Source organism: Rhinoraja longicauda, chromosome 4 (genome assembly GCF_053455715.1).
Source record: "Rhinoraja longicauda isolate Sanriku21f chromosome 4, sRhiLon1.1, whole genome shotgun sequence".
NCBI classification, from domain to species: Eukaryota; Metazoa; Chordata; class Chondrichthyes; order Rajiformes; family Arhynchobatidae; genus Rhinoraja; species Rhinoraja longicauda.
The window spans coordinates 23,070,884-23,097,980 of NC_135956.1; the positions used below are offsets into that span (position 1 = coordinate 23,070,884).

A 27,097-nucleotide genomic window follows, 5' to 3' on the forward strand; every position below is an offset into this window, starting at 1 on the left:
GTGAGTGAAATCTGTGTTGCCTGTTTGTAATTCCTTCAGGGACCAAATAGTCTGTACCAGCTTGGAGTAGTCCTCAGAAGATAGCCACACTAGAGCTGCTTCATGGCAGTTAACATTCACTGAAGCATAGAAATTTACTGTTTTGGAAATAAAAATCATTCCTGACCTTCAACAGAGCCATCGGCATGGTGTTGTCTTTCGTTTAAGATTTACAAGTCCAAAATGAAAATTGCAAAGCATTAAACTTAATGGATTTGTCACCTTTTTCAAGACATTTAAGACAGAATGAATATGTTTTAATCAAATTTGTTTTGTTTCAAATTAAATTATTTTGAAAATAAAGTTGTTACTATTTAGTGATTTATGTCATGAGTTACATTAATGACTCATTAAAATTAAAATTGTTGAAAGCAATGGAATAGGTTGTTTACCTTTTGAAATTTCGATCTAGGTTCACTGAGACTACGAGATAGAAACTGTTGGTTATGTGCAATAATGTCACATAGTTTGTAAACTTTTTGTGATCATGTACTGCTTCAATGACATATGCAAAATGTTTAGGCCGTGCATGCTTATGCTAGCCTTAACTGGAGGATTTAGCCATGTCTTAATATTGTAAAGGCCTTGCTTCACCTTGTCTAACTATCAGTAAATGTCAGATGCAATATTATAGACAAAAGACAATAGGTGCAGGAGGAGGCCATTCGGCCCTTCGAGCCAGCACCGCCATTCAATGTGATCATGGCTGATCATTCTCAATCAGTACCCCGTTCCTGCCTTCTCCCCATACCCCCTGACTCCGCTATCCTAAAGAGCTCTATCCAGCTCTCTCTTGAATGCATTCAGAGAATTGGCCTCCACTGCCTTCTCAGGCAGAGAATTCCACAGATTCACAACTCTCTGACTGAAAAAGTTTTTCCTCATCTCAGTTTTAAATGGCCTACCCCTTATTCTTAAACTGTGGCCCCTTGTTCTGGACTCGCCCAACATTGGGAACATGTTTCCTGCCTCGAACGTGTCCAACCCCCTAATAATCTTATACGTTTCGATAAGATCTCTCATCCTTCTAAATTCCAGTGTATACAAGCCTAGTCGCTCCAGTCTTTCAACATATGATAGTCCAGCCATTCCAGGAATTAACCTAGTAAACCTACGCTGCACGCCCTCAATAGCAAGAATATCCTTCCTCAAATTTGGAGACCAAAACTGCACACAGTACTCCAGGTGCGGTCTCACCAGGGCCCTGTACAACTGCAGAAGGACCTCTTTGCTCCTATACTCAACTCCTCTTGTTATGAAGGCCAACATTCCATTGGCTTTCTTCACTGCCTGCTGTACCTGCATACTTCCTTTCAGTGACTGATGCACTGGGACACCCAGATCTCGTTGTACGTCCCCTGTTCCTAACTTGACACCATTCAGATAATACTCTACCTTCCTATTCTTACCACCAAAATGGATAACCTCATACTTATCCACATTAAACTGCATCTGCCATGCATCCGCTCACTCACACAACCTGTCCAAGTCACCCTGTAACCTCATAGCATCTTCCTCACAGTTCACACTACCACCCAGCTTTGTATCATCTGCAAATTTGCTAATGGTACTTTTAATCCCTTCATCCACATCATTAATGTATATTGTAAATAGCTGCGGTCCCAGCACCGAGCCTTGCGGTACCCCACTCGTTACTGCCTGCCATTCTGAAAGGGACCCATTTATCCCCACTCTTTGCTTTCTGTCTGTCAACCAATTTTCTATCCATGTCAGTACCCTACCTCCAATACCATGTGCTCTAATTTTGCCCACTAATCTCCTATGTGGAACCTTGTCAAAGGCTTTCTGAAAGTCAAGGTACACCACATCCACCGGCTCTCCCCAGTCAATTTTCCTGGTTACATCCTCAAAGAATTCCAGAAGATTAGTCAAGCATGATTTCCCCTTCGTAAATCCATGCTGACTCGGAACAATCCTGTTACTACTATCCAAATGCTCCGCAATTTCGTCTTTTATAATTGACTCCAGCATCTTCCCCACCACTGATGTCAGACTAACTGGTCTATAATTTCCCGTTTTCTCTCTCCCTCCTTTCTTAAAAAGTGGGACAACATTAGCTACCCCCCAATCCACAGGAACTGATCCTGAATCTATAGAACATTGGAACCTTATCGAGGGTATCATAATATTTTGTAACTGCTTGTTTTAAAACCAACTCAATGCCAGTGATCTCTCACACCTATATGTCCAATGTGATTATCTTACCCATATAAGTTAATAATTAGCAATTGTGTGGGTAACAATTCTTGTATTGCTGGAAGTAGACTTTGAGGCATGTCATGGCCAGATTTGTTTTTGGCCTGTTTCTTTTAGACACATCATACTTGGACTGTGGGTATTTGTAGATGTTGAAATTGAACTGGAACAATTTGGTTGAAATGTAGTTAGTTATAAAGTTATTGTCATACAGCGCAGAAACGGGCCCTGCAACCTATCTTTTCCTGCCGAATCATTTGCATGCATTAGGAATATATCTTTTTGGGTCTTGCTATTTAAGTGTTGGTCTAAATATCTTCTAAATATAGTTATTGTGTCAGATTACACAATCTCTCCTGGAGGTATACTACATATATAATTAACTTTGGAAAATCAAACTTAACCCTCAGATCCCCTTAAATTCTTCTCATCTTCAACCTTTGACCTCTTTATTTTTGACACCCCAACCATGCAATATAGATTTTGACTGTATATCTTATCAGATTCTTGTAATCTTGTATTCTTACACCAGGTAACCCCTCGGCCTTTTGCTCCAGGCCAATCCAATTTCTCTCCTAAGTCTTTCAAAGTAGGCAGTACATTGATGAATCTCCTCTGCAAGATGCAATTGCATCCTTCCCATACTGAGGTGACCAGACATTACTCCCTGTATCTGAAGAAGGGTCTCGACCCAAAACGTCACCCACTCCTTCTCTCCAGAGATGCTGCCTGTCCCGCTGAGTTACTCCAGCTTTTTGTGTCTTACTCCTAGCGAGGCCTGACTGGCATTTTGCAAAGTTGCATCATAATTTCTATGGTTCATATTCTTACATGTGAAGGCAAGCTTAACATATGCTGCCTTCATTTTCCTATTGACCTGTGTTGCCATTTTTTCAAGGAACTATGCAGTTTGATCCTTGCATCCTTGCTGATGTTCATCAGCATTCCTTTGTGCTTTATCACTGACTGTACATGTGCTGCTGCCCTTATTTGACTTCCCAAAATGCATCACCTTGCATTTGCCAGGATCAAATTACATCTGCCAATGCTCTGCTCAATATATATATATATATGTATATATGTGTGTGTGTATATATATGTGTATATATATATATATGTGTGTGTGTGTGTGTATATATATGTATGTGTGAGGAAGGTTGTCATATACATATATTTATATATATAAATAAAACAACCTTCCTCACTTTCCACAACACCTCCAGTTTTATGTGATCTGTAGACTTGCTAATCGGAGCTCCTACATTCACATACAAGTTACTAATATACATCTCAATCAGCTTTCTCTTTGGTACACCACTTCGATCAACAGGTCAGTTTTGGATTTGGTTGGGCAGCTTGGCTTGGATCCCATGTGCCTTAACATTCTGGACCAGAATACCATGTGGGACTTTGTCGAATACTTCTCAAAATTCCGTGTGGACATCTACTGCCCTTAATCTATTTCCTATTTGAGGTAACAACGACCCATAAATGAAATTCATAAGATATGGATTTCTCCCTCGTAAATCCAAGCTCACTTTCCCTAAATCAGCCCTGCCATTCCAAATGAACGTAAATCCTGTCCTCGCCACTAATGTAATACCTACCAGCCTGTAGTTTCCTACTTTGCGACCCTTCTTCAATAAAGGAACAACATTAATTATTCTTTCTTCTTCTGGTATCTTGGCTGTAGCAAACAACGATGCAAACAATTGTCAGGGCCTCAACAATCTTGTCCCTTGTTTCCCCACAGTATTCTGAGGGAGACCTCATCCAGCCCTGGAGATTTATCAATCGTTATGCATTCTAAGATATCTGAAACCATCATCAACATATCCCACCTGGAACTCTCTACCCTTCTCTATCTCCTTGGTGAATATAGATGAGAAATATTAATTTGGGGACATTACCCACAACCTCCTGTTCCCCACACATGGATTACTACTTTGGTCCCAAAGGGAATCTACTCCTCCCTAACTACCCTCTTGCTCTTAATATACATGTTGAATGACTTGCAATTCTTCCTAATTTTGTCTGCAATTAATGTTTTGTGACCACTTTTTGCCCTCTTGATTTGCTTCTTAAGTACTCTTATACACCTTTCAAAATTTTCAAGGGACTCTACTGTAGTTGTCTAAACCCAAAAGCACAGAACCTTTTCAAAATTGAACTTTCTTTAATCTTGATATTTTTTCCCTTTTATCTGCACCAGAATATTCTGTCATTGAACTTTTGCTAACTCTCCCTTAAAGGATTCCCACTTGTCATATGTTGTCTTACCCACAAATGTGTACTCGATCTACCCTTCCAATATTATTCAGTTCAGCTATTGAAATCGGCCTTCCCCCAATTTAGAACCTTAACTTGAGGACCAATTTTAATTTGCTTTCCATAATTACCACAAATCTTACATTTGTGGTCACTGTTTGCAAAGATGCTCTTCCTAATCAAATGTCACTCATCCTTTTGCATCCCCTTCTATCCTGTCTGAAACTACTATGCCCAAAACTTTTTTAAAAACTGCCGGTTACCTTGATTGCATTAATATTGTAAGTTATCAAACGCAAGTCTTCAGCACTGCAATGGGAGGGTGTTGAGCTTTAGTTTTTTTTGTATCTCCGACTTTATGTAATTTATGGCTTTCGATGTCTAGTGAAATAAATTTAGTTGCTCACTTATAAACTCATTTCTTAAACTCATCTGTTTAATTTTCCACCAGGAATTATGACTCTGCATATTTACAGCATAAAAAGATGGAATGGTTTGTGCAATGTCAGCTGTGGGACATTGAACAGTGTTCTCATTTTTGAGTGAGAAGATTTCATGTTTGAGCACAGAAATCTGGGCACTCTATGAAGTGGATTTTAGGATTTACGAGTGAGTGCTATACCGTAACTGATATATTTCAGATAAAAATGTGTAAGAGTAGTTGTCTATTCCAGGCATAATCTGAATGGCCTCTGCGAGACAATCACATTTACCTCTTTCAGTTTGTCTATCTTAAATTCACTTTGTTTTATGAATCTCTCCCAGGTGCTACTGACGGTCAATGTACATTAGTCTTACATTGGGAAACATCTGTTTTAACCTTTTTGAGTGTCACTGGCTTACTTCCCTTGCCTGCATTGGAATCAATTTGTTGGTCCTTTACATGTTGTAATTCAATACATTTATCCACATTGTTTCTGGTGCCTTTACTGGTGAACTTGGATATGTGGTTTTCTATACTATTTATAAATATGAATACTTGCAGGCCAAACGAAGATTCCAGTCGGACTCTTATCAGTCACATTTTGGGAATTCATTTTCTATTATTAGCCTATTATCTTTATTTTACCCTACTATTCTTCATTTGCTTTTAAGCTCATGTTTTAAATTTAGCTGAAAAATTAGAAAATCAGTTTACAGTATCTGTACATATTCGTGTGAGCACTTTGATCATCACCTATGGAATTACATTCGAATGGCGCCAGTCATTAACTGAAAATTAATATTTATTATACAAAGATATTTATTCGCTATACAAAAAGGGCCAGAGCAGACTTTATCTGCTGAGGAGACTCGGGTCCTTTGGAGTGCAGGGGGCACTCCTAAGGACCTTCTACAACACTGGTTGCATCAGCTCCTTTGGAGTGCAGGGGGCACTCCCAAGGACCTTCTACAACACTGTGGTTGCATCAGCCATTTTCTATGGCGTGATCTGCTGGAGCAGCAGCATCTCAGCAGCGGAGGGGAAGAGACTTGACAAGCTGGTCAGGAAGGCCAGCTCTGTCCTGGGTTGCCCCCTCGACTCAGTACAGGCGGTGGGAGAGAGGAGGAGGATGGCATCTCCTCAAGAGACTGCACAACCAGCACTGCTCCCAGCAGACGAGTCAACAATAACAGCTAAGAACACACGGAAACTGATGACAATTTATGTATCTTTTATTTATAATGAATGATCTCTTGCTCGCTTGCTATCCACTTTGCTGCTGTAACACTAAATTTCCCCGTTGTGGGACGAATAAAGGAATATATTATTATTAAACAGTTAAATGGAATAATTAAATATTAAGAATACTTAAGAATTTCTGTTCTTAAAGAATGATTTCCGGTCAGGATAAAATTGGAAGAATGTAATTAGAGCATTGGTAGTATCCACATTGACTTTCTGGAATAGAAGTTGCAGGTGCTCCTCAAATTACGATGGGGTTACGTTGCGAGAAACCCATCGGAAACCGAAAATATCATAAGTCGAAATGCATTTAATACACCTGATCATGTGGCAGGAAGCGAGCTACGGGTCGCTGCCGTTTGCACCATGGCAAAGTCAAAATATTGTAAGTTGAAGCATCGTAAGGCGGGGAGCATCTGCATCTGATCCTGGAATTTGTTATTCTTTTGTGTCTTTATTGTTCTCATTGTACAGGTCATTGTTATTGTAGTTAGTTCATATCCACAATTTCTTGTTTAAGCTTCCATGGTATTTCAAGCAAGCTAACCTCTCTCCCTGCCATGAACCCAGACACAAAGTAATTAGTCATAGAGTGATAGTGTGGAAACAGGCCCTTCGGCTCAACCTGCCTACACTAGCCAACATGTCCCAGCTACACTAGTCCCACCTGTCAGCAATTGTTCCTTATCCCTCCCAACCTGTCCTATTCATGTACCTGTCTAATTGCTTAAATGTTGGGATAGTCCCTGCCTCAACTACCTCCTCTGGCAGCTTGTTCCATACACCCACCACCCTTTGTGTGGAACAAGTCACCCCTCGGATTCCTATTAAAACTTTCCCCTTCACCTTAAACCTATGTCCTCTGGTCCTTGATTCACCTACTCTGGGCAAGAGACTGTGCATCTACCCGATCTATTCCTCTCGTGATCTCGTACACCTCGATAAGATCACCTTTCATCCTCCTGCGCTCCAAGGAATAGAGTTCCAGCCTACTCATCCTTACCTCAGACCCTCTCATCCTGGCAACATCCTAGTAATCAAGCCAATCTATCTGTGACTCCACTTTCAGGGAGCTATGCACCAGCACTCCTAGATCCCTCTGCTCTACAACACCACCCAGAGCCCTACCATTGTCTTCCCCATGTTAGACTTCCCAAAATGCAACACCTCACATTTATTCAGTCAGTCTGCCATCTTCTGATGAAGGCCCTACACCTGAAATGTCACTCTCTCCCCAATGTTCTGCTTGTCCTGTTATGTGCTTCAAGCATTTTGTTTTTGTTTCAAATTTCCAGCATCTGTATTTCTTTTGCACCAATTGCCACTTTATTTTATTTGCAGTATCAGAGTTCTCAAGTTTCAAGGGGCCAACATCATTCCTGCCCACAATATTTTGCTTGTTCCAGTTATTTTTCACAGTGTGCTTCAAACTAACATTTTTTGAACAGTGATAATGTACTTTAAATACTTAAGAAAAGCAAAACTTAATCTGTTGCCAAGTGCACAAGATGCATGCTTATGATAACTAGAATATCTAAATGTGTCCTGTTCAGTTCTCTGCCCATTATTCTTAAGGGAACATGCAATGCCTGTCCTACTCTGACTAGAGAAACGCAAGAGGGTGGGTGGAAATAAATATTACCATGGAATAAACTTTTTCTCAAAACAGTCCTGCCTCAGAAAGTGCTCTTATCTGCAAATGCTGTTTCCAGCAATGATGCATTACCGCAATAAAAAAGTTACTCGTGAGGCCAGGAGTACCAGGTGGTGGTGTGGTCTAGAGCTTGGTTTAGGTATGCTCCAATTATTGCCAATATTATAACCAAATGACATTTCAGGATTTTCATATCTTTTTCCATTTTCCAAAATGATGTTGGTTTTCACCGTGCAAAATGTTGTTTGTCTCACACTCCACCTTGGTTTTAAGAAAGGCGTTTTATTTCTCAATGCTTTGATTTACAACCAGTTCAATGCTTGTTATGACTCCATTAGGGTTGTGGACACATTACTCCTGTTACTAATTGGTTCTTAGGATGCCACCAGAAGCACATGGGGACAAAATGGCAATAGAATGAGGGTGAGCCTTCTATTTCATAGCCTATCTAACTGAGGAACATTACTTCTTAGCACCTGTGACATTACGATGGTTGAGGATATCATACATTTAAGTTCCCAACCTTTCTGCATATGTTAGCTTGTGCTCAAGATGTGGTTTAAAAATTCCATTCTACAACCTTTGCAGAGATTGGTCGATTTTTGTTTTTGGATCAACATTGATACAGTTCACCAATATAGATCCAAGAGTAGAGACAAATCTGTTGATTTCTCTATGCTTTTACTTACAGTGCCCTCTAATGCTTGGGACAACGACCCATCATTTATTTATTTGCCTCTGTACTCCACAATTTGAGATTCGTAATAGAAAAAATCACATGTGGTTAAAGTGCACATGGCCAGATTTTAATACAGGCCATGTTTACACATTTTGGCTTCACCATGTAGAAATTACAGCAGTGTTTATACATAGTCCCTCATTTCAGGGCACATATTTGGGACACAGCAATGTCATGTAAATGAAAGTAGTCATGTTTAGTATTTTGCTGCATATCCTTTGCATTCAAAGACTGTTTGAAGTCTGTGATTCATGGACATCACCAGTTGCTGGGTGTCTTCTCTGGTGATGCTCTGCCAGGCCTGTATTGTAGCCATCTTTAGCATAATTGTTTTGAGGGCTAGTTCACTTCAGTTTTCTCTTCAGCATATAAAACGGATGCACAATTGGGTTCAGATCGGGTGGTTGACTTGACCATTCAAGAATTGACCATTTTTTTAGCTGTGAAAAACTCCTTTGTTGCTTTAGCAGTATGTTTGGGATCATTGTCTTGCTGTAGAATGAACCGCCAGCCAATGAGTTTTGAGGCATTTGTTTGAACTTGAGCAGATAGGATGTGTCTATTCACTTCAGAATTAATTATGCTACTGCCATCAGCAGTTGCATCAATGAAGATAAGTGAGCCAGTATCTTCAGCAGCCAGACATGCCCAGGCCATAACACCCCCACCACCGTGTTACCCAGATGAGGTAGTATGCTTTGGGTCTTGGGCAGTTCCTTCTCTCCTCCATACTTTGCTCTTGCCATCACTCTGATATAAGTTGATCGTCTCATCTGTCCACAAGACCTTTTTCCAGAACTGTGGTTGGCCTTTTAAGTACTTCTTGGCAAACTGTAACCTGGCCATCCTATTTTTGCGGCTAACCAGTGATTTGCATCTTGCAGTGTAAACCTTCATGAAGTCTTCTTCGGACAGTGGTCATTGACAAATCCATACCTGACTCTTGAAGAGTGTTTCTGATCTATCGGACATGTGTTTTGGGATTTTTCTTTATTATAGAGAGAATTCTTCTGTCATCAGCTGTGGAGGTCTTCCTTGGCCTGCCAGTCCCTTTGTGATTAGTAAGCTCACCAGTGTTCTTTTTCCTATTAATGATGTTCCAAACAGTTGATTTTGGTAAGCCCAAGTTTTGGCCGATGTCTCTAACAGTTATATTCTTGTTTCTCAGTCTCCTTCTCTGACTTTCATTGGCCCAACTTTGGTCCTCGTATTGATAAACAGCACTAAAAGTTTCCAAAGGTGATGGAAAGACTGGAGGAAAGACCAGGTGCTGAGAGCTCTCTTATACCTGCATTAAGGAGGCAATTACACACACATGAACAATTACAAAAGCCTGTGAAGCCATGTGTCCCAAACATTGTGGTGCCCTGAAATGGGGGACTATGTAGAAACACAGCTGTAATTTCTACATGGTGAAATCAAAATGTATAAAAATACCCTTTAATAAATTCTGACAATGTGCACTTAAACCACATGTGATTTTTTTTCTATTACAAATCTCAAATTGTGGAGTACAGAGGCAAATAAATAAATGATGGGTCTTTGTCCCAAACATTATGGAGGGCACTGTAGTTGCTGCTTTCATTACTATTTGAGTTGATGCATTATTCAAATTATAAGTAAATGCATAAATTGTTTTTTTCCAGGAAATATTGTTCTGCCAAGTATAATTAAAGCAGCTGGATCTTTTTACAAAGTTTGAAATTATTTGTCAGCAAATACTGCTGGGGAGAAATATTTTACACAGCCGCAGGCTGCATTACATTAGTAGGAACTTGTCAGTTTGGCTCAATCTTATGAGGACTTGGCCAGAAGCTAGTCTCAAACATTAAAGATGCATATTTTCACTTCTCTAAAATACTGATGTTCTGCTTTTCGGTCCATGGCTATCAGTAAAAGGTATACTAAGCAGCATTAATGAATGCAATCTTTAGTCGTAGCTCATTTCAGATTATGACTCTCGTATGTATTTGGGCGTGAAGACTTGTTGGGAATTGTGTGTAAAGCTGTTACATAGGTTCTGAGGTTGTTCATTCTCCACTATAAAATCTTACTTTGAACCCAAGGCAAAGCACTGTTTAGGTCTCCATTCCATCAGGGGTGAAGAATGTTTTGCCAGTCACTTAGCTAATCTTAAAGGATTGACTGTTCAAAACATTTCAAAACAGTTAAATCAGATGGGCCTTTGTTATGCCACAAATCCATTTTGTTCCAATCAGTGGAAATGGGGCGAATGTTTCATTTTGAATGTTATGGAGTGAGTCTTATAATGGTCACCATATTTATGTGACATTGAAAATATGATTCATTCCTTAGATGGCTAATACGTGGAGATAGAATCATATTAGAACCCCAAAACACACTTCTCTACAATAAACAAACTCCTCAGCCCCCTGGACACCATCTCCCAATCATTCACAGTTGACAAATGCACCACTTTCCTTTCATTCTTCCAAAGCAAAATAGACAACATCTACAGCACCTTAACCACCAACGCACCTGCTCCCCCTCAAACCACCTGCCCCCCCTTATCCTGTCAGCCCCTGCCTCAGTTCTCCCCAATCTCCACCACCGACCTCTCTGACCTCTTCACAGGAATAAAAACTGCCACCTGCTCTCTGGACCCCATCCCCTCCAGCTTTGTCAAGGCCTGCCTTCCTGCTCTCTCTCCACTTATCACTGCAACAATAAACTCCTCCCTGTCCACTGGCATCGTCCCGCCATCCCTCAAAATCGCTGCTGTCACCCCCATTCTGAAAAAACCTGGTCTAAACCCTGACACCCCAAACAACTTCAGACCAATCTCCAACCTACCCTTTCTGTCCAAAGTTTTGGAACGTGCTGTAGCTTCCCAACTAAAATACCACCTCTCTACCAATAACCTGTATGAAACTTTCCAATCTGGATTCCGCTCAAACCACTGTACTGAAACTGCGCTCCTCAAAATCACAAACGACATTCTCCTCTCCTCCGACGCTGGCAACCTCAACATCCTCATCCTACTTGACCTCAGCGCCGCCTTTGACACCATAAATCACTCCATTCTCCTCACCCGACTTGAAACCTCCCTTAACATCACCGGCACAGCCCTATCCTGGTTTAAATCTTACCTCTCTGACAGACACCAGTTCATCTCCATTAACAACTGTAAATCCCCCACCGCTCCCCTCCCCCAAGGTGTCCCCCAAGGCTCAGTCCTTGGCCCCCTCCTCTTCATCCTCTACCTGTTCCCCCTTGGTCAATTAATCCGCCGTCATGGTCTCAACTTCCACTGCTTCGCCGATGATATCCAGCTCCTCATCTCCACCAAGTCAATCTCCTCCACCACACACTCTACACTGACAAACTGCATTACTGAAATAAAATCTTGGCTTCAATCAAACTTCCTCAAACTCAATTGCAACAAATCTGAAATCATCATCATTGGTCCAAAATTGCTCACCAAATCCACCCAAAACTTCATCCTCAACATTGATGGTCTCCCAGTATCCACCTCACCTCACATCCGGAATCTTGGAATCATCCTTGATCAAACCCTCTCCTTCGACAAACACATCAAACACATCACAAAGACAGCCTTCTTCCACCTCAAAAACATTGCCCGTCTCCGTCCATCCCTCTCCTCCACAGCTGCAGAAACCCTCATCCACGCCTTCATCACCTCCCGTCTGGACTACTGCAACAGCCTCCTCTATGGCGCACCCTCAAAAATCATCAATAAACTTCAATACATTCAAAACTCCGCTGCCCGTCTACTCACACACACCTCGATCCGTGACCATATCACCCCCGTCCTTTATAAACTCCACTGGCTCCCCATCCCCCAGAGAATCCAGTACAAAATCCTCCTCATAACCTACAAAGCCCTCCATAACCTGGCCCCATCCTACCTGACCGACCTCCTCCACAGGCACACTCCCACCTGCACCCTCCGCTCTGCCGCTGCCAATCTCCTATCCCCCCACATCCGGACTAAACTCAGATCCTGGGGGGACAGGGCTTTCTCCATCGCTGCTCCCACCCTATGGAACTCACTACCCCAAACCGTAAGAGACTCCCCCACACTCACCACATTCAAAACATCGCTGAAGTCTCACCTGTTCAGCACTGCCTTCAACCACTGAAGGTCACCTCACCTACTGTCTCCTTTCTCTGTTCATTTATTTATTTACTTATTTATCTATTTATTAATTTCCCTATGTTCTCAAAATCTCTGTAAAGCGTCTTTGAGTATATGAAAAGCGCTATATAAATAAAATGTATTATTATTATTATTATTATATTCTTTATATTTTGTAGTTTCTTTCAAAAGCTGCTGACTTGATTCATCTATGAATTCATTTTAAAATCTGTTTTTTTTGCTGATCATTATCAGTAATATTAGAATAGAGTTACTCAATGCTGTGCATTTTCATGGACCTAGAATATTTGCCCTTAAAAGTAGTAATATTTTCATTTCAGTTTTGATGCAAGTTGAACTCTTACTGGAGGGGTTTCTTTTATTGACTTTTTTTAGCTGCCATAGCATCTTTATTTTCTTCTGTAAATTTGTTTGGAAGTGTGTAATTTTCATAAATTTATCTTGCCACACTGCATTGGTGTAGGGAAATAATGTCAACAGGGAATTGAAGATGCAATGCACCCTCGTTTTAATGGGATTTTGGTTATAGCAGTTGGACCTGCCCATGCCACCCTGGCTTGCACCGCCACCCCGGCCGCTTAAAGCCCTGGCTTCTGACGCTACCTCCGACTCGCAAGCTGCATCAGCGAGCCCCCCTTCAGCAACCACACATTCCTGTTGACATGGCTGTTGTTGCCGCTCTCCCTGGGGACAGCATTTTTTTCAGGCCACTGCCGTGAGGCACTCCGTCACCGTGAGGCTCCCTCCCCTCTAGCCAGCTGCTACTTCTGTTGGTCATCACTTTGTCCCCTCGGCCATTTCCCGCTCCACCACCGCTACCTCCACGTCCTGTCTCTGTCTACTCAGCCTGTTTATTTCCCCACCTCCTCCCCAGAGATGCTGACGTACTCTACCTATGACAAAGCGACTGGAGGAGGAGGAGGTGGCTGTGGACAAACGATGGTCGCCAGGAGGAAGCGGTAACTTGTGAGAGGGGAGGGAGCCTCACAGTGACCAAGCATGTCCTGTCGTTGGCAATGGCCTGAAGAAAGAGCTGATGGCAAGGGGCTGTAACGTGAGCCGCAACAATGGCTGCATCAACCAAACCGTTTGGTAAAGAAGGGCTCGCTGGTGCAGACCATAGGCTGAAATGACACACAGTGCTGGTGTAACTCGAAGACTATTCATCTGAAGATGGGTCCAGACATCACCTATTCGTGTTCTCCAGTGATGCTGCCTGCCCTGCTGTGTTACTCCAGCACTTTGTCCTTTTGTGTATTAACCAGCATCTATAGTTTTTTGTGTCGACTACATTCAATGATAGACAATAGGTGCAGGAGTAGGCCATTCGGCCCTTCGAGCCAGCACCACCATTCAATGTGATCATGGCTGATCATTCTCAATCAGTACCCAATTCCTGCCTTCTCCCCATACCCTCTGACTCCGCTATCCTTAAGAGCTCTATCAAGCTCTCTCTTGAATGCATTCAGGGAATTGGCCTCCACTGCATTCTGAGGCAGAGAATTCCACCGATTTACAACTCTCTGAGTGAAAAAGTTTTTCCTCATCTCTTCTAAATGGCCTACCCCTTAATCTTAAACTGTGGCCCCTGGTTCTGGAATCCCCCAACATTGGGAACATGTTTCCTGCCTCTAACGTGTCCAACCCCTTAATAATCTTATATGTTTCACAGCTTAAGGATAAGGGGGGAGTCTTTTAGGACCGAGATGAGAAAACATTTCTTCACACAGAGAGTGGTGAGTCTGTGGAATTCTCGGCCACAGAAGGTAGTTGAGGCCAGTTCATTGGCTATATTTAAGAGGGAGTTAGATGTGGCCCTTTTTGCTAAAGGGATCAGGGGGTATGGAGAGAAGGCAGGTACAGGCTACTGAGCTGAATGATCAGCCATGATCATATTGAATGGCGGTGCAGGCTCGAATGGCCGAATGGCCTACTCCTGCACCTATTTTCTATGTTTCTATGTTTCTAAGATCCCCTCTCATCCTTCTAAATTCTAGTTGCTCCAGTCTTTTATACAAGCCTAGTCGCTCCAGTCTTTTATAAAACTACTCTGTGAAAGTGGACAATCGTCAATAAAGGACAATATTTCCCCGGTCCATTATAACGAGGATTTAATGTATTGCAGTTAATCCTAGAAATCGTTTGTAGTTTACAGTGTAAATTTTAAAATGTGGTTTTTTTTGGTCTTATTTGCTTGCAATAGACTGAAAGCAAGCAGCCATTTTGCATGAGTCTATTAACTATGTTTTAAATAATTGCAATATATTTGCTGACATTGAGCAGTGTCAGGTGAGAAAGTAACTTGGAACTTTTTGACAAGAGGAAGGTTGGGGAGCCCATCTCCATTTTCGTTAGTCTCAGTTGCATAATTTTAGTTTAGATTATCATCACGTGTACTGAGGTACAGTAAATAGCTTTTGCGTGCTAATCAGTCAGCGGAAAGACTATACATAATTACAATGGAGCCATCCATAGTGTACCAGTACATTTGATTTAGATAATTTAGATTTAGATTTGAGGGCATTCTTATCCTCTAGTCTGTCACAGACCAGAGATGTATTAAATAACCCAAGTATTGTCTATGTTCATTTAACATTATTCTAACCGACTTTAAATGACACTGAATTGTATTTTTGGTATTCTTCAGGTGCAGCTTATTGCCAGTTCATGGATATGTTGTTCTCTGGCTGTATTAGTTTGAAGAAAGTAAAATTCCAGGCTAAGTTGGAACACGAGTATATTCACAATTTCAAACTTCTGCAAGCTTCTTTTAAACGAATGAATGTAGATAAAGTAAGTATTTATTTATTTGAAATTGCATGGATTGTAGTTGTGAGTTAACATTCTTATCCAAAAGATGTTTGTATTTTTTATTGCAATAGCAGATCTCCCATTTCATTGATCTAGGACATTGTTGGGCAGCTGATTGAGTTTATGTATTTGATGAACTGCATCAGTCAATTGGATTGTTTGGAAACGAATGTAAACGAGAACCTTTGGATGAAGATATTGTATTATTTTATTAAATCCCATCGCATGCAACAGGCACATCCATGTTGATGTTGCTTCCCAGATGTGTGAGGGGCAATACATTTCAGTTTCATTAATAATCCCATAATGTGGGAGTGGTATGTTCTATCTCCCTAGTATGAGTGGTTCTGTTTTTAAAGTAAACCAGGTAATAAACTGTAAATTTGTCAGTAAATAAATTGACTGGTACAAGCTTGTGGTATATTATTCCAATTGTAAATAAATGATAGCAAATATTTTCTGAATCTGTTTCGTATACTTGCTTTATTTAATTTTTTTTAAATCTTCTTGAGGTATTTTGTAAGGATGTATTAATGTGCCTTTATCCCTTTCTGAATGTGTTTAAAATAATTTTAATGTCATAGAATAAAATTATTGATTTATTTTTGTCAGGTTATTCCAGTGGAGCGATTGGTTAAAGGTCGCTTTCAGGATAATTTGGAATTCATCCAGTGGTTCAAGAAGTTCTTTGATGCAAATTATGATGGTAAAGAGTACGATCCAGTGCTTGCACGACAAGGTCAAGATGCTCTTCCTCCACCCAATCATGGTGAACAAATTTTTAATTTGCCAAAGAAAGCAGCAAGCTCACCAAGTGCAGGTAATAGTATTACATGTTTGGTCATGCTTTGTCATGAGCATACCCATATGCTGTCAATTCTGCACCGCTTGCCATTCAGAGTATCTTATTTATAGCATCATCGAACATTAGTTTGTCTAAAGTAGGGTCCCGACATGAAACGCAGTTCATCCATTCTCTCCATCGATGTGTGAGCTGTTGAGTTCCTCCAACACTTTGTTTATGGCTATAGTTGACCTTTTTCATCCTTTTCCTATTTGGAGACTTTTTGTTTGTAATACTGCAGGTCACATTTAATATGCCATAAGGTAATGAGATAGGAGCAGAATTAGGCCATTCGGCCCATGGTCTATTCCTGGCTGATCTATCTCTCCCTCCTAACCTCATTCACCTGCCTTCTCCCCATCACCCTTGACACCCATACTAATCAAGAATCTATCTATCTCTGCCTCAAAAATATCCATTGACTTGGCTTCCACAACCTTTTGTGGCAAAGAATTCCACAGATTTACCACCCTCTGGCTGAATAAATTCCTCCTCATCTCCTTCCAAAAGGAACATCCTTTATTTTTGAGGCTATGACCTCTGGTCCTAGACTCTCCCACTAGTGGAAACGTTCTCTCCACATCCACTCTATCCAAGCCTTTCACTATTTGTTAAGTTTAAATGAGGTCCCCCCTCATCCTTCTAAATTCCAGCAAGTAGAGGCCTATTGCCACCAAATGCTCATCATATGTTAACCCACTCATTCCTGGGATCATTATTGTAAACCTCTGGACCCTCTCCAGAGCCAGCACATCCTTCCTGAGATGTGGTGCCCAAAATTGCCCACAATACTCCAAATGAGGCCTGGGTAGCGCCTAATAGAGCCTCAGCATTACATCCCTGTTTTTTTTGTATTCTAGCCCTCTTGAAATAAATGCGAGCATTGCGTTTGCCTTCCTTACTACCGATTTGATTTGCAAATCAACTTTTTGGGGTTTCTGGACTCTCTCCCATTTAGAAAATGGTCTACACCTTTATTCCTACTACCAAACTGCATGACTCCACACTTTGCTACACAACATTCCATCTTCTATATGCCACATATCTTCATACAAGATGCATCCAGATCATCAACTTTATGTTAGCTCTGTTATGTTATCTGCAACAAGGAATCTAGTTGCACATAAGTACGAGATGTAGGCTCCTTCTGCTGCCCAAGCACTGTTCCTTTACTCCCCAGTGTCTTAACATTTGGATGAATAAAATTTCCTACAATCCAATGTTCCCTAAACTCGCGTTAATTGTTTGATTCAGCATCCCTCCAGCACCATTCCATCAACTTCCTTGACTCGCTCTTTGTGAGCCCAGTGGTTTATTACCTTGTTAATCCCACTAACCATGAACTGCATTTTATATACGGTTTTGGAAAGATTTAAGTCTGTAATGATATTCCCATTGTTGCTTCTCCTGGCAGTCAATATCAAGCATTGCTGAAATAATTATGTCCAGCTGGTAGGTTGATTTGTCATTTGCTTCTTTTCTTTCTTGTCATTCCTTATTTTTCAATTTAAAATTAAAATAATCACTATTCTGTGTCATTAGATATTAGCATGTTCATTCACTGCCATTAATATGCATAGCTGACATGTTTGTTAGATATTACAAGACTTAAGATTTGTTAGTTTGTTAGAAACAGCTTTTTACCATTTAAATTGGAATATCCCAGGCAACAGGTACAATAAACTCATAGGATATATCAATCTGTAAACAATTCTGATCTTTGGTAATAAATAATCAGTTCATGTCAAAATCTGGAAATATTTTTCTGTACTTAGGACAGCAAGAAGCAACTAGATGGTTCTCAATTTGTTGAGTCTTCAAATCCAGGGATACCACTTATGCAGAAAAACAATGAATTTCCACATATTTTGGCATGGAGATAATTAATAGTTGAAATAGACATGATAAAAGTAGTAAATAGTCGAGATAAATGTTGTGGCATTAATCTTCCTCCAGACCTGCACCTGTCCTTGGTTCATCTGTTGACAGAATGTGGATTAATCCTCATGCTCTTTAAAATTTATGTACAGTTTATACGCTCTTTCACTGGAGACTCACTTTTTATATACTTGCTTGTAGAATAAGTAATAAATCTTTAATATTTTTACTTGTCCTTAATTCAATTAAAGATTTTACTTTGGATCACCTTTCTTCTCTCCTCTGATCATTGATCTCAGACTAGCATTTTACTTTCCCATAACTTGACAATTTTAAGTTGTTTTGTATGCATTGTTACCTATGTTAATCACTTACGGCTTTACGCCATAATTTTGGTGGTTGTCCTTCATCGGTACATTTTGAATGGATGCCTTATAATTTGTGGAATTATTTGAAGGGAATATATCCTTAGGATTTACTGATTCCATAATTTAACATAATCTGGCATTAAAGATATAGTATGTATTTAAGGAATTCCATTTACCATTAAATATCATCTGCTCTGTGAAGCCATCACTTAAACACTCTGGCCAGATCTTGATCCCCCCCCCAAGTGGAATCTCTAACAACTGAAATTTTTTGATTTTTAATTTAGATCTTAGCCACACATTGTTAAAAACACCAGGAAGAACAATATAAGAATTTGCTCCTTTATCTTCCTACCCACACTGAATAACTTTTTAAACAGTACATTATAAAAGGAATAATTTTGATTCAAAGCGATATTTTTTCTATTTATAATGATGGGTTGCACTGTCCCACTAAATTCTATTGGGCATTTTCCATTCTTGTAACTGAAAGCTTTCTCACACGAACAGACGATATTGGAGCACCTTCCATGCAAGGTTTTATTTATTTTTAAAATTTTGCTTGCCGTAAAAATAGTTATCCATGGGATATCAAAAACTTCAACTTGATCTTGCCAATTATATTTGGATTCTCAATGTGAAACATAACTCAAAATTTAGTTTACTATCAAGTTAATTGAGAGCTGAAATACTTGCTTTGCATTACAGGTTTTATAGATAATACAAACAAACCTGCATGAAAGTGTGACATATGTATCAGAATTTACAGTAAATAAAGTTGTTCAGGTGGTTCAATTTGTGCCCAAATGGTAGGTGCTGCTGCTCCAAAAAGCACTCCATCTCCTAAATCAGCGTCAACACCATCTAGGCCAACTTCAGCTCAAGCTAGAAAGGCACCAGGAGCAAAAAGTGGTGGTGATGCAGAATCACATATTGCACAATTGAATGAGCAGGTATGTGGTAGTAAGTCTAAACTTTCCAGTAATTTTAATATATTCACAATTGATAAATATAATCATAGGTGTAGTTGAAGTGGAATCCAGATGAGCATATTATTAGGCAAAGTTTTTTGTTGAATATATACACATTTACCCCTCTATCTTCTTTATCATAAGACCCATTTTCAGGTTCATCACTGGGGGCTCTGCTACTGCCGTTCATAGATCATGGAGTTTGTCACCATGCAAACAAGTTTGGGTTTGAACATTATTGTCTACTGTCACCACACCACCATTCTTCGCTTCTGAGAAGCAGAATTATTTTTAGTATAATAGAAATTGGGGTCAAGGCACAACCCATTTATGGCTGTGTTGTGCACATATTGCAGTTGATGCATGAATTGGGACATTCAATACTATGTCACATTGATAAATGTTTGAGTTTAAAAAATAAAGATTGAAGTTGTTTAATGCTTTTGAATTTAACAACAAAACATTATGCACCATAGTCCCATTTGGATTTTTGTAAATACTTGTAAAGGGATAATTTTTTTAAATCTTGAAGCTGTATTTCCCAATATTTATATTTGAAACTAATATAACTTTATATTTGTTCCTTGCTAGTATTGTGAACATATGACTTTCAAACAATGTATTTACCAGCTATCCTGAATAAAGTGAGAACTTTCACTAAACTCTTTCCCCATCACTATTGGACTTGATTGATTATATATGATAGGAAGGATCCAATCATAATTGAGAGCAAGTTCATTAAACGGCTGCTGTAAGTTTAATGACTGGAAGGTATATATACGTGTCTGGAAAAAGTAAGTTTTTGGGATATTATCACATTCCAGACATTTAGAGAAAAAAACATTGGCGTCAGATGCCAGGCACATCTTACTACTTGCTACATGTTTTAAAATCTCTGATCAATTAAAAAAATCATTTCATTCATGTTCATTGACAGCAGAGAAACATGGTTGAAGATGATTTATACAGTTTAGTAAAGCTTTCCAGTGTCCAAAATATTGTTATGCAGAACACATTTTCCTATTAGAAAATAGAATGTAACAATTTATTTTTAATGTGGGTTTTGTACCTTAACATTATCTTTGTCCTAAGGCTCTTTCCCCGTAAGCAGAGTTAAAAGAGAAATAAGCAGAACCTGTAATGGGCTGTGACACAACACAATGTGTGACCATCCGATCCTTGAGTGAAGCTCGGGTTGTGTTTTTAAGCTCAATATATGTACATTATCATTGGTATGGACGTCATGAACTGGCTCCTGTGAAACAATTCTGTGATGGCGACATGTTTTTAATATTTTTTTAATTAATTCTCTTAGTAACGAAAAACAACCTACTTTCACCAAATTATTGGAAATGATCTGGAATAGTTTATTTAATCTTAATACAGTATTGTACTGAAACTCTGAAAATTCGATGTTTTTTGTCCTATAAGTGGAAAAACATTCTTGTGATTTATGTAGAAACCAGTATATTTGCTTCATTTAATTGTAACTTTTTTCAACTGCTCACAGGTGAGTTCATTAAAACTCGCACTTGAAGGAGTTGAAAAGGAAAGGGACTTCTACTTTGGGAAACTGAGAGAAATTGAACTCATATGCCAAGAACATGGACAGGAGAATATTGACCTTGTTCAACGACTCATGGATGTGCTCTATGCTACTGATGTATGTAGAATTTTACTATTTATTTGGAAAAAATATACATCGCTAAATATAGTATTTATATATGTATTTATTTTTAAAATGCAGGAGGGAATTGCAGGGCCAGATGATGGTCAGGTACAGGCTGAAGAACTAACTCAGGAACCAGAAGAATATTGACAGCGCAAGCATCTATTTCTGGATGAAGAGCACACTGAGGACTTCTTGGAATGAATTACTTCAGTTTGAACATTAGAGATTATCCTCCATACTCTGCATCAGCAAAGTACTGCATTCCTTACCCATTATCTTACCATCGTGCAGTTGCAGCAACTGCCTTTGCATAGGAGAATATGGTAATTTTGGGGCTAAATTAACACTTTGCATTATGGCTATGTTTAGGCAAAAATACAGTTTGACAACATTATTGATTTCAAAACTATAATATCCACTGAGGTTTTATGAAGTAGCTTCATTGATACGAAATTACAAATCCGTATGCATCATGTATATTTTTCCTGAAAATTACATAGAGAAACTCGTCACACATATATTTCCACACAATATATAGGTAATCTCAGCCTATTTATAAGAAAACATCATTGACGTAATGGGTACTTAAATCTGTAAAGAAAGTCTTATTAAGGTTTAAATGTTATGAAAAATATCCACAATTTGTTGCATGACAGATTTGTTTTCAAGACGTGAATTTCAGTTCTTTACCTTTCTAATTTAATAAATTAGATGTATGTTTATATTTGTGGTTTGTGTATAAAAGTCGACATAAGAAACCTGTTACTGCAGTGATGCATATAAACCTACATTCACCAGGAGCTCGGCTAAATAACAATATACTGATGATTTTATGGTTGTCACACTTAGACGGCAAAAGAAATTAGAATAATAGTATGTGCATGCAATTTGGATACAATCTGGTTGCTGTGTCAATGGTAAAAAGACCTGAATTTGAATGACAGTCTTGACTGGTAGTAACATATCAGCTTACCCTTGATGAGATTTGCTAGACTGGGACCAGTTATTTGCTAGAGAGAGAAAATTTGTGAGGAGTGATTCTTCCTGCACTTATTGGATTTGACTTTGTATATCAGCCAAGGATTAATTTTCAGAAATTCTATGATGGTTAATGTGAAACTCATTGATTGAAGGAAGAAATGTGGAAGGTCAATTTATAGAACATGGTGCTTGGAAATCGAAATAACACTTGGCATGTAATACTGGTGTAGACAGGTAAATCAACTGGTCTTAGCAAAACTGTTACATATGTACATATTGTACACCTGTTGTTGAAATTTAATACATTGGTTACATATAACAAAATGTGTGTTTTCATCATGAGTTTATTGTTTTTTTACTCATTTGTTATGTTTTGGCTTCCAAAACTGAATTTTGATGGGTTTGTAAAATGGAACTTTTGACATCTGAAATATATAGAAATATAATTTACTCTGCTACTGGTTTACCTGTTTCAGTTACAGACCTGGAAATGAACATCAAATTGGGAGCTGTAGTAGACCATTGGCTTCCAAAGCCTGCTCTGTAATTTCATTAGATCATGGTTTACTTAATTATAATCTTAACTCCCACATTTTCCCAGTCACTGTTCAGCCCTAGCTTTTCAAGTATCTAGCTACCTCTGTCTGAAATAATGTTCATAGACTGATTCTATTGCTTTTTGGGAAACAGTTCCAAAACCTCAATTGTGAGAAAGGAAATCGCCTTGTTTGTTTTAAATAGGTAACCCTCTTCCCCCACATTTTAATTTTACAGTGATGTGCAGTTCAAGATTCTTCCTTAACAGCATCCATCCTTTCCACATCCAACCTATTAACAACCCTCAATATATTTTACTCTTCAACTAAGTTGGCTTTTAATCTTTAGCTCCAGTGGGTAAAAGTCCAACTTTTCCTCAAAACACAACCTGCCCATGACAGGTATTTGTCAGATAAATCGTTTGTGAACTGCCTCCAATGTATTGAACTGCTTCCAAGACATTTACATAAATAAGGAGATCAATACTGTACACTACTATAGTCATGGTTAGATGTGTCCTATGTCACTGGCATACCCCAGCTATAAACACATTACTTAAAAAAAGCTCGTATGCTATTAATGCAGTAGGACATCTCTGTATCTTAGCTGACATTTTTCTTCTGGGGGAAAAAGGGACAAATTCTCATTTCCTACATTACTTTCTTTGACCACCAAGTTAACCTAACAAACCTGTTCATGGTCTCCCATTGTCCTCTTTTTAAAAGAAAAACTTGTTTCTACCTATCTGTGTTATCACAATATTTAGAAACCATACCTTTTTACTGCTTTATAACCATATAACCATATAACAACTACAGCACGGAAACAGGCCCGTTCGGCCCTACCAGTCCACGCCGACCACTCTCCCTGACCTAGTCTCATCTACCTGCACTCAGACCATAACCCTCTAATCCCCTCTTATCCATATACCTATCCAATTTACTCTTAAATAATAAAATCGAGCCTGCCTCCACCACTTCCACCGGAAGCCCATTCCATAGAGCCACCACCCTCTGAGTAAAGAAGTTACCCCTCATGTTACCCCTAAACTTTTGTCCCTCAATTCTGAAGCTATGTCCCCTTGTTGGAATCTTCCCCACTCTCAAAGGGAAAAGCTTACCCACGTCAACTCTGTCCGTCCCTCTCAAAAATTTAAAAACCTCTATCAAGTCCCCCCTCAACCTTCTACGCTCCAAAGAATAAAGACCCAACCTGTTCAACCTCTCTGTAGCTTAAGTGCTGAAACCCAGGCAACATTCTACACTGAATTCATACCATCTAGAACTTTCATACAATCAATTAAACTTCCACTATTTTGCATAGCACCCCCATTGTAAAAAAAAAAATAAAGCTTAGTATTCTATTCGACTTTCCCTTTAGATTTTAATGTACTTCTCTCTCATAAACACGTCGCTTCAATATTCTCTTCTGATCCCTCTCATCCACTGCTCCACAGCTTTTTATCAGTTTAAAAGAAAAAAATGAACTCATTCATAGATCCAAAACCTTTGACAGATTGAATTACTTCAAATTCAGTTTTTGTACTCAAATGTTCTTCTACAGCTTTTTGTCTTACTACTGTGCCATCTAACTTTCTATCATGAGCAAATTCAGACAGTCTGCTCTGTTCAACAATATTAGTTGTATACTAATTGCTGTAGACCCATTACAGATTTCTTAAAGATATTAAAGGTCACATTCTGATAATAGAAGAATGTACATATTATTCCTTCTGGCTTGTACTAATCAACACCATCTATGATGTTAATGAGTTTATTTCTGATTTCTTATTTTATTACATTTGTCTTCATTTGGATCCTTGTGAAAGGCTGCCTTGAGATATTCATTGAAATGTCTATAAACAGTTCCTCTTTAGATTAGTGATACACTCAAATAAAATTCAGAAAGATTTGTCAGACATTGTTTAATTTTTCTCTTGTCCAAACAGAGTTGTTCCAAGTTACATTTCTCGGCACGTGTTCCTTGCTTAATTTGTATGTTTTTCTCCACTATATAGAAATTAATTATTTTCATTATCCTTGATTGATGTCCATGCATTCTTGGATGAAACTAATTTTGTGAGCATATTTAAATCTTTAGACTATATTTTCCTGCGTGGTTGGATAGGACAAGTTTGGTGGGCCAAATATGGGCAGGTGGGACTAATGTAGCTGGGACATGTTGGCCGATGTGGGCAAGTTGGGCCAAAGGGCCTGTTTCCACATTGTTTCACTCTGGCTCTAGGGGGGAAATAATTGAACTTAGCAACAATTGGACTTGGTTGCTAAGTTATCAGGAAAATTGAATTTGAGGTAGTTCACATACTAACTAGCAGCTCAGATTTTGTTTTGAACAAAATCTTTAGCCTTTTTGCTATCCAAGGTGAATGATATCAAATTTTGTAAGTGTATTTATCTTTATTCTGACATTGTCTGGTTGTGTTTTGTAACTGTTCTATATAAGAGTTAATATCAATTAGAATATATCCATTTGTTACTTTCACAAACTGGTCTGGTACCATCAGATACCCAATTGCTCCTAAATTAAGACTTTTTTTTTTTGAAAGTCTCATTTTTAACTTGACCATTTAAAAAAAAAAAAGGATCTTGTAAGAGAAATCCTTGCAAAAGGGGGACTAGTTTAAAAAAGCAAATTGTATCCATAAAATCAAATCTAAATCTTTATTCATTTTAAAATTGTTTGGGTCCAATTGTTCCTTGTTTTTCTGTGGCATAAGAGTAAATGAAGGAGCTGTTGCTGAAATTTCTGTTTCAACCTTTGTGATACTGGAAATGCAACTTATTTGGATTGAATATACTTGATTTTAATTCAGCAGGCACAGCAAATAGATAAAGGTATGCTTTGGATAATTGTGCTATTTCAGACAATATTCTTGATCTGATTTCTGAAGGATCCAACCATTTCCTTTAAGGAGAAAATCATACCAAATTTTCATTCTCAACAGCTGGTTGATCATTATGGACCTAAAGCCAACAGTACATCAGAACTTGGTCCACGGCAAAGAAATGAAATTTTATTGGGATTGAATGTAAGATTCCCATTTTGATTTGGTGATCCTGAACACCTAATGTAACCTTTTCGAATAAATGTTGCTTATTAGAATTTACTCTAATCATGTTCATTTTTCCTGGCTGTTTAATCTTTATTTAAATTCATAATTGTGATTGTACAGTTAAAGTTTTGTGACATCACAAAGAATAGCTTTTGAAAGGTTGTTCTTTATATATATTGATGTATTCAGTAATTATGTCATGTAAATATTTTTTATACCAGGTTCTTTGGAGGGAGTCATTTAAACTTAAAACTACATACCTATAATACATCTGTAATCTGTAGGCTGCCGAAAATGTATTTTTTCAACCCACCTTGGTTTCTGAATTTGAATTTGTTTTTAAGTTAAAATTTTGGTAAGTGTGCCCATGAAGCAGCCAAATGGTCGTAAATAGCAGTTGGTCAACGATACAGAAGGGAGATTTTAAAGATGCAACCAAATACAAAATCCTTCCCTTGGCACGACTGAGTTCAGACCTAATAGTTCACCATGCCAGTTAATCTTTCCTCTGAATTTAACTTAACTAAACTGATAGGCATTCCCTATACTGCCACCAGTACCTTAAGGTTGTGTAGCCTAGTGTGCTAGTGAATGCCTAATGTGCTCATCCTTGTTCAAACATTTTTCATCTTACTACATAACGTTCATTAAACAATTTATTTTCTCTCTCTCAAAATAAAACTGGTGTTAGAACTAGCTTGATTCAATTGCATTACTTTGCTTCAACCCATTCCTTTAGCATTATTTTAAGTATGTCTTATAGTTTAAATGTAAGTACTACTTCTGAGAATATACCGTGTGGCATGTTTTTCTCAGTCTGCCATCATAAATATGCTTGCTTCTAGTTTTATTAATAAACTATTGGTTTGCAAAACATTGCTTCCACTTTTTCATCACCTAATACTACAGACCTTTTGCAAGTATGAAGAAAGGCAAGGTGCACACAACCAAAATTGAAGAACCCCCCCCCCAGTTATTTTGGAAACCTGAAATGAAACACAAAATACTGGATCATCTGGTCAGTTCAGTAGTAGAATTAGGGGATTCGGCCCATCGTCCACTCCGCCATTCAATCATGGCTGATCTCTGTCTCCTAATCCCATTTTCCGGCCTTCTCCCCATAACCCTTGACACCCATTCTAATTAAGAATCGGTCGATTTCTGCCTGAAAAATATCCATTGACTTGGCCTCCACAGCTCTCTGTGGCAATGAGTTCCACAGATTCACCACCCTTGAC

The 27,097-nt window shown here is 38.8% G+C and overlaps 1 protein-coding gene across 5 annotated transcripts in view; it reads left to right on the forward strand.

Moving 5' to 3' along the window:
- The window catches only part of mapre2 (microtubule-associated protein, RP/EB family, member 2), a 54,360-nt gene extending 27,805 nt beyond the window's left edge, over nucleotides 1-26,555 (forward strand). For all 5 annotated transcript variants that reach the window (XM_078397358.1, XM_078397361.1, XM_078397357.1 and 2 more), the window contains exons 3-7: nucleotides 15,372-15,517; nucleotides 16,148-16,355; nucleotides 19,439-19,578; nucleotides 21,107-21,259; nucleotides 21,344-26,555. In XM_078397358.1, the coding sequence (XP_078253484.1) occupies nucleotides 15,372-15,517; nucleotides 16,148-16,355; nucleotides 19,439-19,578; nucleotides 21,107-21,259; nucleotides 21,344-21,415 (719 nt within the window). In that variant the 3' untranslated portion in view covers nucleotides 21,416-26,555. The remainder of the gene's footprint in view (nucleotides 1-15,371; nucleotides 15,518-16,147; nucleotides 16,356-19,438; nucleotides 19,579-21,106; nucleotides 21,260-21,343) is intronic.
- The last annotated feature ends 542 nt before the right edge of the window (nucleotides 26,556-27,097 follow it).